This window comes from Euprymna scolopes, chromosome 6 (assembly GCF_053919585.1).
Source record: "Euprymna scolopes isolate OS-2025 chromosome 6, ASM5391958v1, whole genome shotgun sequence".
Classification (NCBI taxonomy): Eukaryota; Metazoa; Mollusca; class Cephalopoda; order Sepiida; family Sepiolidae; genus Euprymna; species Euprymna scolopes.
This window is the reverse complement of record NC_136487.1, coordinates 110,280,574-110,298,112: the sequence shown is the minus strand read 5'-3', so window position 1 is coordinate 110,298,112 and position 17,539 is coordinate 110,280,574. Positions and strand designations below refer to the sequence as shown.

At 32.3% G+C, this 17,539-nt stretch overlaps 1 protein-coding gene and 1 long non-coding RNA gene across 4 annotated transcripts in view; one reads left to right on the top strand and one right to left on the bottom strand.

The window, feature by feature from the left end:
- The window catches only part of LOC145277865 (cilia- and flagella-associated protein 68-like), a 52,152-nt gene extending 50,200 nt beyond the window's left edge, over nucleotides 1-1,952 (top strand). For all 3 annotated transcript variants that reach the window (XM_080129822.1, XM_080129824.1, XM_080129821.1), the window contains exon 5: nucleotides 1,628-1,952. In XM_080129822.1, coding sequence (XP_079985948.1) covers nucleotides 1,628-1,845 — 218 coding nt within the window. In that variant the 3' untranslated portion in view covers nucleotides 1,846-1,952. The remainder of the gene's footprint in view (nucleotides 1-1,627) is intronic.
- The window catches only part of LOC145277866 (uncharacterized), a 157,099-nt gene that overhangs the window by 88,094 nt on the left and 51,466 nt on the right, over nucleotides 1-17,539 (bottom strand). The window lies entirely within an intron of this gene.

The window sequence follows — 17,539 nt, the reverse complement described above, 5'->3', positions numbered from 1 at the left end:
TCATTAAGAAGGTTATTTCTGCTGAGGTGGTTGACTATTTCTCTATTTAATATAGATTCCAGCAACTTACTCATGACACAGAGGGGGCTTATTGGTCTGTACTGAGAGAGAGATGACTTATCACCTGAGTTCTTAAATACAGGGCATAATGATGAGGTTTTCCAGGTTGTTGGAAAGCATTTTCTTTCTCTACCTACCTACCTACCTACCTACTTAAAACTAAACGAAATTTCCCAACTGACTATAACCCATGCGTTTTCAAGTTTAATATAAACAAATTATTGTTGATCCGATCTTCTTAAATAATCAGTCTGCTCAATCACAAACATCCTTACCAATCATCGCGATGTTGCCTAACTGTCTTCCTGACACTCATTTAACTCTTATCCTTTAGTGGCATTTGGGCCTTAATAAATGATGACACCTTTGTAATAAAAAGTAGGTTCCTGCTAGAAAATGTGACATTCTTTTGGTGAAATGAAAAACGTCAATTGAAAAGCTACGAGTTAAGATCAACTTTAGTAATTAGATCTGAAATGTATCACTTATAGGAATGATCAATTTATCTTTATAATTATGTGCTGTCTTCGAGGCGAAGGTTGGTTATTGTGCTAATAAAAATTGTCCTGATTACCGCCTCTACTCTATATCTCTTCAATACATGCCATAATTATAACATTAATAATATTTCTTAGACTACTCGCAGCCATATTGCAAATCTACTACAAAACTTTAGATTTCTATAAATGTTTTGTATCGGTAACGTCATTCATTGCAACCACATTGGTACTTCTTTAACCATATTCTATACTAAAATGCTAATAGATGTATCAGTCATTGTAAACTAACATAAACCCAATACAGGAGTTGGAAACCAACATTCGGTGTTTTACATGTAACCAATGAGTTAAGTCAGGTAGAGTTTTGATTGGCTCAAAAAATAAAAGTAATTACGATTAGTACAAAAAAAATAATAAATGTATTATTATTTACAGTTTCTTTGTCTTAACTGATGTTATCACTACGTTTCTGATGTTTTGTCCAGGGCCTTCTTTTGGTGCCTTATCTCGAACCCTAGAACTATCATAAAAATTTTAACCAAAAATTTTACTAGAGCTACTGGAGTTACTTTGTTAAATCGACTTGCTACTTTTGTTCGGGATTGAACTCAGGACTTCAGAACAACTTGCACACTAAAGTCATGGCAGAGTTGCAGAATCAAAAGGTATAAAGTTCGACTCCGACTCCTCGAATTCCAAAATATCAGATTTCGATCCCGACTTTTTATTCAAACTGATTATTCAAATATTCAATAAATATTCAAATATTAAATATTGAAATTGTGTTCCGATTCTCCGGAGAAAAAAAAAAAAAAACTCCGAGCATTTTTCGCAAACATCAGACTCTCTCTGACTCCGTAACTCTGCGTTCTAGTCGTCCCATCTTGTAAATAATGAAATCTCTAATTCCAGAAATACAGACAAATATTATGATAACGTTCGTATTGAATTTCACTTAACTGCAATCTATTTTTTACTTTCTTTTCTCTTGCACAAGAATTTGTTTCTGTTCTCTATTTCTATCTATCCATTTTCTCTTTCTTTCCTTTCTGCTTCGTTCAACAAAGTCCGGATGACATTAAAGTATCCGAGCCAACCGGCACACGTGGAGCCATTCCTATATCAAAACTACAGCCGATGCTTCCCGCCACTGTACCAGGACGGCGTTTATCACCACCCGGAAGAGGTCATCGACCGATCCTGCCATATGTTTGATATGGGCAAGGGCGGTTGGAGGCTCCGCACTATGGACCGACTCAGTCAAGTCAAGCGTGGACGTTTATAGATCCAGAAATGACAGAAAACCGTGTCAAGATATCCATAATTTTCATTTATTGCTAGAAAGAATATGTTTATTTCTTACTTTTTTTAATTAAATCTTTTTTATTATTATTTCTCTTCGAATGCGAATCTATTTTTTTGCCTCCCCGCGAGAGCGGAATTAGACACAAGGTCGTTGTGTGTGTGTGTGTGTGTGTGTGTGTGTGTGTGTGTGTGTGTGTGTGTGTGTGTGTGTGTGTGTGTGTGTGTGTGTGTGTGCGTGCGTGCGTGCGTGAGTGTGTGAGTGAGTGAAAAATACAGCTCTCTACAAAGGGTCATCTTGGATTGGGACAAAAGATTAAAATTAATTCAGTCTTGAAGGATTTCTTTTTCGCTGCCCGGAAACAGAAAAGATGAAATGTAGTATTCGAATAGATATCACACTTTGCTCGTTACCAAAAGTCACATTAAATATATGAGACATTTTTAAGTCCATTAAATCATGAGGCGTTATTGGCCAAGTAGATGTCATCGCGTTCTATGGAATCGTACTAACAATGCTGGATAAAGGTATAAACATAAATTACCCCCATACTAAGAATAGCAACTTGTGTTCAATTAAGCATATTGGTATGAAATCGGCATGTGGCAGCATTCTGGTCCACTTGATTCTGTTGTTCACACTGGTTTCTCTGATTATTTACGAAACATATGATAACAGAACGGACCAGCTGAAGGTTGCTAAGATTTATAGCGAAAGTTGTGCTATGGAATCGACAGGATTTGAACGCAATATGTCGGTATTCACATTACTATCATCACAGTGGATCGTCTGCAGTAGATATTTTGTTTCAGCATTGTACCACCCAAACATTGTTGATTCGGCGTAAATAAAGAAATTAAATCAACCAAATCATGAGTTGTTTAGCTATTCACTTCAATGCAATCACAGATCTTGAAATTAAAACAATCGGATGAATTTTAATTTAAGGAGAACGTATTATTTATTATTAAATGCTATATGTTTTTACCAGGCGTAGCCCGATAGTTAAGTTAATGTAGTTTTACTAATTCATCAAGCAAAACTAAAATAATGCAAAGTCAAATTGATAGAATGTTCACGAATGAATGACTTGTTATTTTACGAGATACAATTTAATCAGTAAATTATTTTTGTTAAATATTTTACTTCATTTGTAGATCCGTAATATGGCTGTTTTTAAGAAGCCGAAATGCACTCTAGTGAAGTGAATGTTACTTGTAAATAAATTTTAGTAAATAAATTATTATTTCTAAATATGATTGATCTTTCACGAATCAATTCATTAAAATGGTTGACATGCTTTAATAAGATAGCAAAGCATTATATATATATATATATATATATATATATATATACACACATACATATATATATATATATATATATATATATATATATATATATATATATATATATATGTATATATATATTGCCTCTTTGTCATCTGAGTTAAAGGAGAAAAAGACACTAAACATTAGATTCTCATAAAATCAATAATCCACAAAGGAAAAATAATTTTCTCGAACAGTATGCGCTAAGAAATAAGTCGAAAGTTTAGCCGTTTGTCCGTAAGGAAAAATATTTCAACGTTCTGTTCTTAACAAGCGTTGTTTGTGATTTGCTGTTGTTTTTAGTTTTCGCGCGCATAGTATAAAAAAAATTAAGATAAACTTAGTTATTTTGTTAATCAAGATGAAACAATAAATTAGAAAAATGTTCAGTATGGTGATTATATATATATATATATATATATATATATATATATATATATATATATATATATATATATATATATATATAGATAGATATATATATATATATATATATATATATATATATATATATATATATATATATATATATATATATATATATATATATATATCACTAGTAATCACTACAAAGTGGGACATGTTTTCGAATGACCTTAATTAATGCCAAACGTGCGCCTAATTATTTGTGCGACACAACTTTTAGATTTTGAAGGAAAAATCGACAGAAAGTTTTGGAAAAAAGTATCAATTGTGATGGAGGATGGGAAAGAAACTTCAATTTAATTACATCTCGATAACTTTAGTTAGCAATATGTAATTTTTGTGTGTTAAGAAATAATTTGAATGTTTACACGTATCTTTCTTAAAAATACATTTTGATTTGGTTTGGGGCGATTGTATTTTTTGTTGTTTTTTTTTTTTGTTTTGTTTTTTACTCGATTTTTTTTAAATGCCTTTCAAATATACACAAGAGCCCGTTCTGCTTGGCGAAATATATCACTAGTAATATCTATAGAGTTAAACGTATTTTCAAATGGCGGGCATACTCCCTCGACAACGGGTACTCACGCACTAACAAATCTACACAGAAAAAGAGTAATTTTTCTAAACTGATGTGTTTATACTCGTTAGCAAATAACACTTACAAACGCTACAAAAAGTACGCCAGAACGCAACTTGTTGAAGTAGTGCGTGTTTAGCGTACCGAGCGAAGTCAAACATATCCCTTTTTTCAACAGCCATGAAAGTTACTGACGAATGTATATAAGTACTGTATATATTTTGTATGGATGACTGTATATGCATTTGTTATTGACTCAAATATACTATAAGAATAAATTAATATTCACGAATTCCGAAAGTTGTTTACAACATTACATTAAGACAACAGTGTAAATAGCTTAGAGACAGCAAACTATTCAACCTAATAATAAAATATGCAAGTAATCATAAAAGGAGGTACCCTCTGCCAAATTGCAAATATGAAAAATAATCGCTGTTTAAATTTTATGGCGTCAAATTGAAATAATATCTGTAATATTTTTATCGTACGTTTTTCTATTTTTATGTGTTTTATGTTTAGCATGTGTCTTGTGTTTTACATGGTTTTGTGTTGTACGTATTTCATGTTTTTATGTTATATTGTTACATATTTTATGTTCTACAAAATTTTCCAAAGATTTTTCACTTGCTTTTGTTAGCATCAGGGAATATTTGTCCAATATATTTGCGAACAAGATGATCAAGTTAGTCTCTATGAAATTGGAACGTTAAGGAGCCCTCTTGCACTTTAAGTAAATGGAAATTAGGAAGATAAAAAAGGAACAGCAGTCGTCTGACACCGGTTGAAAGAATACCATTGATTGGATAGAGAAATTATGACGTCATTTTATAAATAAAATGGATTGACAATATTAGAAAACAGAATTTTTTTTAATAGATGATTTTTATTAATGCAGGATTTTTTTAAAACAATTTTTTAAGCGTAATTTTAATTAATTAGAAATGATAAAAAGAAACGATATTGAAATTGATAATATTAGAAAACAAAATGTTTTTAAATAAATGATTGTTTTTAAATAAATAAATACACGCGTGATAAAAAAAAAGGTCTATGAGATAAATACGAAGAAAGTGAGAAAACTTTTCTGCGCATTTCAGAGAGCAACCATTAAAAGAAAACTGTTTACTCAGGGTCCACGTATCCCCGTGAAGTACCTTTTTTTATTTAGTATAAAACAGATTTTTTATGAGGTAAATACGAAGAAAGTGAAGTACATTTTTTTTATTTTACCAACCAAAAAAAGATAATTATAACTGATATTGTTCTCTGATACATATTATTATACGCGGAAATATTTGCGTCGATTTAAAAAAATTATTTTAATTGGAGAGCTAATTAAGGTCTTTTTAATTTAAAATAAATGTAAAATAGTTCACTATAAATCAGCGTTACTTAAATGACTTTAACTCTTTTAAAAATGCTTTTACATTTACTTTTATACTATTATTAAATACTTATTAAATTCTTTTACAATAATTTAAATTCTTAAATCCTATCTTAACTTAAAAAAAATTTAAAAATTCTATAAATACTATTAATTATTAAATACTTAGTTATAAAATTCTTTTTCAACAATTTCAATTTTTATCAATATTTCATAGTAACGACGTCAATATTTCTCTATTCAATCAAATTGCATTCTTCCAACCGGTGTCAAACGACTGCTGTTCCTTTTTAATCTTCCTAATTTACATTTACTTAAAGTGCAAGAGGGCCCGTTAAGGAATTAAGACGTTGAGTACACAAGGTGAATTGCATATATTTCTTAAAGCTTATATATAGGAAAAGGAAAATCCACCAACCGTATTCGCACCAGGTGCAAAAGTAACGACGAACAAAATGGAGGCGAATTGTAAGGTTTGTTTTGACAGGGTTTCTCTTTAAAAATATACCTAATTCTAGGTAATTGTTTAATCAATATGAAATTTTCCCTGATTAAGTGAAGAACGAACTTTCTAAAGGTGTATTGTTTTTCATATTCGATATATATTTATATATATATATATATATATATATATATATATATATATATATATATATATATAGTTTTTTGTATACAGAAACTCACCTCTTTTTTATTGTTGGTCATTCTTACCATTAAACTAAAAAAACGTACCTGGACTTACACTGCCTGTATGGGGAGATAAGAAAGAATGTAGGGAGAAAAAAATAACAGCAGGCTTCAAATTCTGAAAATGAAAATTCCGAATTTTCAATGTGTTAAATTTTTCACTTTTTGTGATTTAAATTGTGAAATTTGTTTATATGTTAAAAATGATTATTATCAGATTAGCATAAAAAATATTTTTGCGAAAAATATTTTTTACAATAAACACAACTTAAAAAATGCCTTAAATAAATTTATAATTTTCTTTTCGAAAGCTCAATGTTGCCAATATACTATTAAACATAGAATGCTTTGACGAATGGATGCCCTCCCACCAAAAAATTGAAAAACATATACAACTGTGGAAGTTTAAAAGTACAATAATTGTTTCTGCAACTTGTCGTTTACGTGAGATCCTCTGAAGCATGGTGTTATATGGACGCTACAATTTTCTTGACAACGCCCATGTCTCATTTAAAGAAAAAACGCCCCAAATCATAAGATAAGCATTCAAAGTGGGCCAAAAGTGATAGTCTGACAATTATTTTCAAACGAAATTCAATAAAATATCGAATACGTTAAAAAACAATAAATTTTACAATCTTTTTTTACAAAATTGGGATATTAGGGAAAAATAATGTGGTTCACTTGTTATGAATTAGAAAATAAGAGATGGAGAATTTCATGAAATTAAAAGCAAATTCTACTCATAAAAAGAGAAGGTATTCTTAATTAATTCTAAACTAAGGAATTAAAAAAGTGTGAGGAAAATATAAAGAAAATATTTGGAAATTATAAGAGCAGAATAAAAATGATATAAAAACTGGAATATATAATACAACAAATTTATAGTTAATGTAAAAATAATATCAGAAAATAAAGTAGTTTTAGTTTAGTTTTTGTAATCAGTATAGGTTTCCATACTTTCAAACAGCTTGCTATTCAAGATGACATCTGTCAATTACATTATCGACTTATCATAAAAATGGATTTATTTGAAATTCAGGTATTAATATTCTAATATTTTTGCATATTCTCATAGTAAATCATCCTAAATCTTACTTTAACATTAAAAATAAATTTAATCGGTTAAAAAAAACATTTTGAAAAAATATTAAAAATTTTGTTTAACGTTTACTTTTTTCGACGAAAAAATTGGTACTTGACTGTTTTTTAGGGGGGAGTTGTAAAATTTAAACTTCTAAAAATAGTTGAAAAAATATTATATTAATCTGCTTTGAATATAATAAAATCCAGGGTTTTATCTTTCTGGAAAAATCAAAATTTGTTCAGAAATATCAGCTTTTAATGAATTTGAATTAGTTTAAAAAAACATCAAGTTGATTTTATTCTGGTTTTGGGCCGTGTCTATGCAAAAGTCTTGTATGCCAACAGAAACTGCTATTTTGCTGCATTAAGTGACAGCAGCAATTTTATAGGCTCAATAGTGAACATTTTTCTTGAATCATATCGATGTCGTTCGATAATAAATAGCAATAAAATTCAGTTGTGTTTCTAATCAACTGAAATTGATGTCAGTGAAATGCAACGTGTTCACAGACTAAAATTCTTTAATAGAACAGTATATATAATAGTGGCGTTGTATATATTAAGAAATGGCCAGACAAAATTTCTACGTAGGTGATGTCACGAGCGGCAAGAGTAGTGACTGACAACAATGTGCTTTTTTTCCAGTCAGACGCCAAATAATGCAGGTGTGTTAAAATAGCCTTCCTACGAACTACCACTGTTTTCTGTTCTATCCTTTGAATAACCCTTTTCATAAACTGGCCACTGGCGCCCGACTAATTTTATATAAACAGAATAAAATCAGCCTGGACCTACAACGACCATGGCGGCGACAACAGCGACAGGAAGTTTAACACACATCGATAACGGTATATAACAATATATGTCAACCCAATATCTAATAGATAAGATTATTTTTTTCTTTCATGTGACATCATTGGGTCATGAATTATTTTTTGCTGATGTTTCATCAAAGACATTTGCCAAAACAGAGTTAGGATCTCTTTTATCTTTGACGAGAGCTAAATAATGCAAGATACTGTGAGGTATTAATTTATTAATTGCAGACTATCATCCTCATCTTTATCTTTAGTTGTTGTTTCACAGCGTTTCTGCCAACTATTCCTCTAGCCTTTGTTAGGTGGTAACCTCGATGGTATAGGCACCCCAAATCTTCTAACTGTATCATCAGCAATTACTGCCTTCCATAGTTGTTGTCGTCTCACCACGTTTTGGCCAAGTAAGCCTCTGGAAACAACAACTAAAGCAGATGAGAATAATAGTCCGCAATTAATAAATAAATTAATTAATAAATTAGTAGATAAATTAGCAAATAAATTAATAAATAATACTCATCCGAATAATGAATTCCAATTAAATAATATATATTGTGAGGTGTTCTTCGATTCGAGGCAGTAACAAAGTATTTCTGGTCTGCGTCTTGTCTCTAGTCTAGTTCTGTTGATACATCGTAAGCTCAGTAAATAATGACGTCTCTCGTTTGCTTTCTTTTTTTGTAGTAGCCGTAATAATGGAAGATTACAAAAACAACAAATAACGCCATTATTTGCTTCTGTCGTTTATTTCATTTTTTTTTTTTTTTTTTCAGCAATTTACAGAAATGTACATTGCCATTTCTCGTAGAAGTGATGACGTTGAAAAAGTACATCTGGTCACTTTGATGCTGTACATTAAAAAAAAATAGAATCAATCTTGCTTCTATCACACATATTTCCTACTATGACGTCATATCCTGCATTGTTGTCATAACCTTAATCTGTTACATGGAATTTTTCACTATTCTAACTTTATGTCTCAAGTGGAATAGTACCGTTTTTTAACAAAAAAATTGATTAATCTTTCTACAATACTATTTCAGGCCATTGCTTCAGTTTCAATAGATAGACGTTTGAAGATTCTGTATTGTCTTTGAACACCAAACGTATTTAAGTCAGTTTTTATCCTTTGAATTAGCCATAATCTGTATACCATTACATCAACGGACGGCATGGAAACTCATGAGACACGCAACGTCCCTTCTGTGGGAGAGAGGTTACAGGGAAGAGAAAAGGGCATCCCCACTAGACTACGAAGTCTATTTTGTACTCTGTCAAGGCAGGATAGGCTGTTTTAGCAGCTTTTGCCCAGATATGGCAGCAGTACTCCATCCTTGGATGTACTTAGCTTTTATATAGATAGAGAATTGCATCAGTAGTGAGACATCTACTGGAACGGTAGAATGATTCCGCCATTTTTTTCAACGACCTTGGCAACAGATTTGATGTAAGTGTTCCATTTCAGATCAGGAGTAAAGGTCAATCCCAGAAGCTTGTCAAAACATGGAGCCTCCCCAAGACGAGAGCCATCCATTTCAATTGGTGCCAGATGGGGATCAGAGCGTTGATGATGTAAAGATAGAAGCTTGGTTTTAGATGCATTAAAAGTAACCAGCCACCTCTTTCCCCATTGTACCACGCGCTCAAGATCAGAATAAGTGTCTCCTTTTCTAATTTGTGCTTAATCAATCAGATTCTCTTTTCTTTTTATCACTTTACTGCATAATTCTCAAAGGACCCACTTCCGTAGATCGACCGAGATCAAATTTAAAACCTCCTATAGAAGAAGCATCAACTACAGACCGAAATTTCAAGCATTCTCGCCTCCTTCCTGGAAAGTATAGCACTGACTAATGGCAGAATCTGCATCCAACAATATGTGCATATGTGTGCATATAAGCAAGTATTTCAGATCAAATCTTGCCAAATAAAGAAATTGGAAAAACTGAAATGGCTAAATCGCTCAAATGATCTTCGTACACACTTTCTGTTAAACACAACCTTTCCATACTTTTCGTTGATTTGTCAACCTTTATTCTGTAAGCAAAGGATGATACACGTCTCTGGTCTGATAGCCTAGCATAAGATATTTTACCCGGAAATTCCTCCTTGAATGTTCGGTGTACATTAATTTAAATTTTCCCACGGCGTTGTCAAACCAGCTTATTATTCTTTTTTTGATAATCTTAATGATATGACTTTAAAACCCAACAGTTTCTTTAATTTGGGTTATCTTACGGAGACCCAGACGAATTCTGCTGACCATGGTTCTCAAGTAATAATTTTCGAATGCAGAGAACCCGCTTTCATCTGGTGCCTTTAACGTCTTAGGAGCATATGTAGTTATTGAAACCACAGATCATTGTAGATAGTTTCCGGTAATAAGCTGAGAGACAATCGGACATCAAAGATTTACGAACAAAAATAGGCATATTCTGGGGGAACTAGCTGTTTTGGCTACACGATGAAAGAAAGGCTTTGAAGAGATCGCTGAAAGTCTGACGAATGATCACAACGATCGATAAGAGACAGGAGTGATTCAGTTTGAGATATGGGAGGCTTAGCTCAGAAGTAGAAGGGACGTTAACAACGAGATCGCAACAGCACATGCACTCGCGGCTAAAAGTTGCTTAAAAATGCCCGTGTTCTTGTTTTTATAATGTATATCAACTGTAAACTAATCAACTACAAACCTGTTTTGATACTACATTTCATATTTTCTGTACTCGGTCAGTAAAAGACTGTACAATTTTTATATTTGCCCCAATCCAGAGTGACCCTTTTAGGGAGCTGGATTTGCCAACTTTTAAAACCAACTAACTCTGTCCTCGTGAGGAGCCAAGTAAATAGGGAGAAATGTTAGGCGTGTAAAATTCGGGATAAATTAACAAAACAATAATTTTGGAAAAATCATTTTTATTGATGATTTAATAGATCACAATCAATATCAGGCTAAATTATTCAAAGCCATAATGTTTTTGAACTGATACACAAAAATGGGTTTATAATTAAAAAAAAGTCACTACTCCTCTCACATTAGGAAAATAGTATGAGTTTTCCAAGTTTAATTAGAGATGGGTGGTGAGATGTATTAACCGGGTTTTTGGTGCATCGACTAATTTCAAATAATCAGGTCATCTGTTGAAATTATAAGTGTGCTGGGTAATAGATCAAACCCCTATATTGTAGTTTAATTAGATGCTCCTCCCATATGCATGAAACGAAAACTTTTATTGGCTGACCAATCATAAATCGTACAAAAATACGAAATGATATCTGATTAGTTAATCAATGAGAAGTGATTGTCTGCAATGAATATTCTCTATGAAAAATTAAATCATGAGGTGTTGAAGAGAGAGCGAAGTTAAAAGAAAATAAAAAGTCTCTAAATAAAGCTACTTCTCTGGACAAACATAGAAAATAGAAATTCCTTAACCTGTTTCTGTTATTCAAATGTAGGCAATAAAACTTATTTCGAATAGAGAACTGGTACACAATTTTGTATGATTTTGTACGAAATGATATCTGATTAGTTAATCAGTAAGAAGTGATTGTCTGCAATGAATATCTCTTTCAATTATCCTGGTTGAAACCTCATCTACTTTTAATTCGTTTGAAAAATAAAACAAACTCCTTTTCGTATCATCATTAATTTCTTAAGAATTCATGAAACAAAACAGAAAAGTAAAATCCTTTATAAATTCTATGACAAATTTTATTTCAAATTTGACAATTGACACTATTAGTAGCTTTATCTTTATTATATTAATGTTACCATAGATGCCATATTAGATACTAGAATGTTACTATAATGTATAATGCCATATTAGATACTAGAATACTACTATGATACTAATAATGCTAAACTAGATACTAATAGTATGCGGTGGTATGAGTGAGCGCTTATTTATAGGCGATAGATCCAAAGTAACAGAATGGAAGCCTACAAAATTTTAAGCCACTCTTCTTTTGCCCGTGAATTTATTCATAACAATGTATTACATTAAAAATTACAAGACTTGTGAAATCGTTTCTTTTATATAGTGAAATGGCGTCGCCGTATTATCATAATAATATTTAGGTGCGAGTATGTGAAATAGAGTTAGAGTGGTAAATTTCCACATAAAATTAAACGTAATTAGAACTCGAGTAAAAGTTATGTATTCCATTAGTAACGTCACAGAAACAGGAAGGCACTAATCTGTCGTGGCACGGGCCAGAGAAGATCTTTTTTTTTTTCTCTCACTGAATCGGCATTGAGAGAGAGAACGAGAGAAGTTCGGGTTTTAGATATCTACTTCTTCCCCCCATTGGAGATTATGTAGGGAATAATTTATATGTGTACATGTATACTATAATGAAAAAATAAAATCTCAAATAGACTTTTAAAACCAAGTGCATCAGTGAGGTCCCTTTAGTATTAACGTTGAATATAGTTGTTACCAAGAAGAAGGTGGAGGAGAAGGCGAGAAAATATATTAACGCACAACAGAGATTGGAGACTACGTTACATTATTTAGATTATTTCTAATGATATTTATGTCTTTCTTTTTTTATATAACTGCTATATAATCGTGTCTATGCGCGTCTTGCCTTAACGTATGTGTGGATGTTCTTAGGTCCTTTAGTGATCGTCTCGTGTATATATCGTTTCTCAGGCTCGACCGTTTGCATTCTTCCCCATTTCATTATATACACAAGTTTTATACACAGTTTATATACGCTTATACAGTTGGGTGTGCATACACATGGTCGAATTCCTTGAGAACCGTTAAGTTGGGTATCTAACTTAGTAGTTCTTGACGTGTGTGTGTGTGTGTGTGTGTGTGTGTGTGTGTGTGTGTGTGTGTGTGTGTGTGTGCGCACGCGCGTTAAGAGTTTACGATACCTTTTTTTGTTATCTTGTCTCTTCTGGGATGCGGTTCTTCCCGTCACTTCCGGATACGGTCTGGAAAGAGCATTGAAGACGAAAACACGACGCCGATTTTCTGACAAGGATCTCTTTATTTCGTCTACGAGTGAACCCGGGGAACCCCTCGCATTGCTGACTCAAGCTTTCTTGCGTTTCTTTCGGCGTATCTTCCTCTTATCCCCCTGGTCTCGAAACTAACTCAAGTCCGACTGTCTACCAAAATTGAACTCCAATCGGCTGTCTATTCTCCCCCCAAATCTCTATGTGCGTTTCTATTTATATCAGGGCGTATGTGTAGGGGTGGTATTACATTTAAAATTAAAAGACTTGTGAAATAGTTTATTTATATAGTGAAATGCCGTCGCAGTATTATCATAATAATATTTAGGTGCGAGTATGTAAAATAGGGTTAGAGTGGTAAATTTAAACTTAATTAAAAGTCGAGTGGAAGTTAACCGGACTGCACCGAAACGCAGCGACCCACTTTCTAGTACGCAGGTGAACGCGCTATCAATGGAAGTCATTGAGTCTGATGTGTGTCACCGGTAACCCCTTGACTTTTCTGCACCTACCCGACACAAGTAAGTTGGGCTCAATCCAGTACCGCGTTACTGACGCACCACACTAATATTTCATTATATTTTCTTTTTATTTCAAAGATTTTTGCCTATATTCTTTCATATTGACGATAGCGACAACCAATAGACCGAGAAAAGACCAGTTATTATTTTTAACTAATTAAAATCTATAAAAACTCATTATTTCTTAACAACTTTCGCTTTTTTTCCAAGTTAAAACCATGAATTTTATCATATTAAAAGCTGGATAGTATAATACTTTTTTTTATACTTTTTAATAGAATTTGAAATTTGGAATTTTTTCCAAAAATCAAAAAAGTAATTTTTGTAATTTTCGCTGAAATCGAAAATAAAAGTGGAATATTTATTAAAAGGTTTTTAATCAATTAAACTAATTTTTATGTCTAAATAACATATAGGGTAATTTGCTTTAAGAATATTAAAAAAATATTAGAATAAAAGAACCTGAATTTCAAATAATCCATTTTTTTTTTTTTTTTTTTTTTTTTGCTAGTAGAAAATATCGTAAAAAACACAGGGACGACACAGCGATAACGATCGTAAGATATTTCAAAGTACGGAAGCGTAGTCGTGTATATATATATATATATATATATATATATATATATATATATATATATATATATATAAAAGTGAACGTGTCTGTCTGTCTATCTGTCTGTCTGTGTACATTTCCCTACGCAATAACTCTGTCAATTTTTTGTCTATAGACTCGAAATTTGAAATACCGGGTACTGAGATTTGGGAAAATCGATGTAACGGGTGTCAGCCAGAAATTTGGCTGTTAAGGGGTCAAATTTCAACGATTTGACCTTTAAGAACTCTACCAAACTCCTCCGACAATTTTGGGTCTAGACACTTGAAATTTTAGATATAGGTTCCTTGAACCTGGATCTAACTTAATAAAGTGATTTGAGCCCGAAACTATAAATTTAAAGGGGTCATAATAGGGGTCAAATTAAAAAAAAATTTACTCTTTTTTTTTTTTTTTTGCTCAGCATACACCTCCAAACACCCGGGCAACGCCGGGCTGAAATGCTAGTATATATCTATAAAAGTGAACGTGTCTGTCTGTCTGTCTGTCTGTCTGTGTACATTTCCCTACGCAATAACTCTGTCAATTTTTAGTCTATAGACTCGAAATTTGAAATACCGGGTACTGAGATTTGGGAAAATCGATGTGACGGGTGTCAGCCAGAAATTTGGCTGTTAAGGGGTCAAATTTCAACGATTTGATCTTTAAGAACTCTACCAAACTCCTCCGACAATTTTGGGTCTAGACACTTGAAATTTTAGATATAGGTTCCTTGAACCTGGATCTAATTTAATAAAGTGATTTGAGCCCGAAACTATAAATTTTAAGGGGTCATAATAGGGGTCAAATTAAAAAAAAATTTACCCTTTTTTTTTTTGCTCAGCATACACCTCCAAACACCCGGGCAACGCCGGGCTGAAATGCTAGTATATATATATATATATATATATATATATATATATATATATATATATATATATATATATATATATACTAGCAAAAATACCCCGTCGTTGACTGGGTTCAAAAACAGCCTACAGAAAATGGACTCTGATTTATGAAAGTATGATAGGTTATGAAAAGGACGGGTTGTAAAGAGATAGCTTCGAATTTGGGGGTATTACGACCAAAGCAAAACATGATGAAAGTAAAAATAAAATAGATAAACCCCATAATTTATTATACCGTACCTGTTCACACTGAAACACTTATCGCAATATTCTGTGGATCTATATTAAAAAACCTTGTTAAACTTTGTGACATATTTCCATTCTACGGAGGTCAGGCGCGAACGAACACCCCATAATTTTATTATACCATATTTCTTCAAACTGACAAATAATTATCAAAAGTATGCTTACGCAGATAGATATGAAAAGTCTTTATTTAAGTTTGTGCCTATTTCCATTCTATGGAGGCCAAGCGCGAACGCAGACCCCCACAATTTTATTATACCACGCCTATTTAAGTTAAAACATACTTATCAAAGCATTATGTACATCTATATTAAAAACACTTGTAAACGTTGTTTTTTATTTTTACATTTTTTATTTCCATACTTTGTGGACCAGGCGTGTACGCAGACCCCACAATTTTAATGAATCATCATTATGCCAGATCAAACATACCCATTCCTGTGTCTCGATACATCTTCTATCATTATATGTGATCAGTTTTCTATAATAGTCAACCATATAGGAGCCTATTCGTGACCAGACACATTCAGCTTTATATTATAGAAGATATATATATATATATATATATATATATATATATATATATATATATATATATATATATATATATATATATATAATAAATTCCACAGCCAAACAACGTCGCAGCTCACAAGAGCCATAACAGTCAAAGAACCGGAAGTCCAAGACTCGAGTTTCGCCCTCATTTGGGCTCATCAGTTAGACACATCCGAACTCAGGATTCGAAACCCGAGTCTCTTGCATTCAAGGCAAGCACTCTACCAACTGAGCAAACAAGAATTTCTATTAACCAACACAGATCAAGCAAACCGCGCCGAAATCCGACTGTGAAATGAACCTACTTCGTCTAAACAAGGGACGCGGTCATCCAACCAGCTAATAATCCCAAGTCAATGTCTCACAAGTAGGAGTTTTAACTCGAAAGAACGATGCCATCCAGCAATGCTAACCAAGCGAGCAACTTATGATAGGATTTTCAGAATGTGAGAGATTGTATATAATAAATTCCACAGTCAAACAATGTCGCAGCTCACAAGAGCCATAACAGTCAAAGAACAGTCAATATATATATATATATATATATATATATATATATATATATATATATATATATATATATATATATATCGATTATGGAAAAGAATAAAACCTTTATAAAGTCCATTTTGCATATAATAATCGGTGAAAATTTCATATTGATTAGATAATTACCTGATTTTTGGTAGATTTTAACGAGGGATTCCATCAAAACAGACCTTACACCCCCCCCCACCTCCATTTTTCCGTCGATAGTTGAAGATTTTTATGTTGAACATGAATCGCTGCAGACAGGCGATACATTGTTTAACAACGTTATTATAAATTGTGAATTCGTTGGTTAGATAATTGGGTTTTACGGCACATCCACCCATGTTAATTCATTTTATGTGAGACAGTGGATACAATGTCTATTGTTATTGTCCATTTTAGAATGACGGTCAAATAGAAAAATGGATAAAAAAATAAATAGATTTTGAAAAGCATTTTTTTTTCAATAACCGTGCAAATATGATAATTGACTAACACTTTTCATCTTTCGAGCTGTGATCAAAGTTTAGTATCTGTTCTGTTCCTACTCGAAGAAAGAGACGATCTCTCTAAACTGAGGTAATTTTTTTTTCTCCCAATCCAGAGGACCCCTTTTGGAGTAGCTGGATTTTCTTCGCATTAAAAATACATTTTGTGTCTAACTCTACCACTGCTAGAGCGGGGTAAAGTAAATAGGGGCGATAACTTTCCGTTTTATTTAGAATTTGTTTAATTGTAACAAAACAAAAACGAACGCAGTTTCTGTTGCGAAGTTACGCCTACCGTTGTTATTACAAAATGGTTATATTTGCCATTTCTCATATTCATTGTAAAACCTACTTGACTCACTTTCATTTAAATGGCTTCGAAAACATCCGTAACAATGATTTTTTTCTCTCTTTTTTGTGTGATCAAAAGAGAGCAGGGGGGAAGAAAGCAAAGAAAAGCAGTAATTTTTCGAGGAGAATTTATTCGTACTGCGACTACTTCTGCTGATATATTTACAAATTAATTGCATTTCTATTATTGCTAAGAT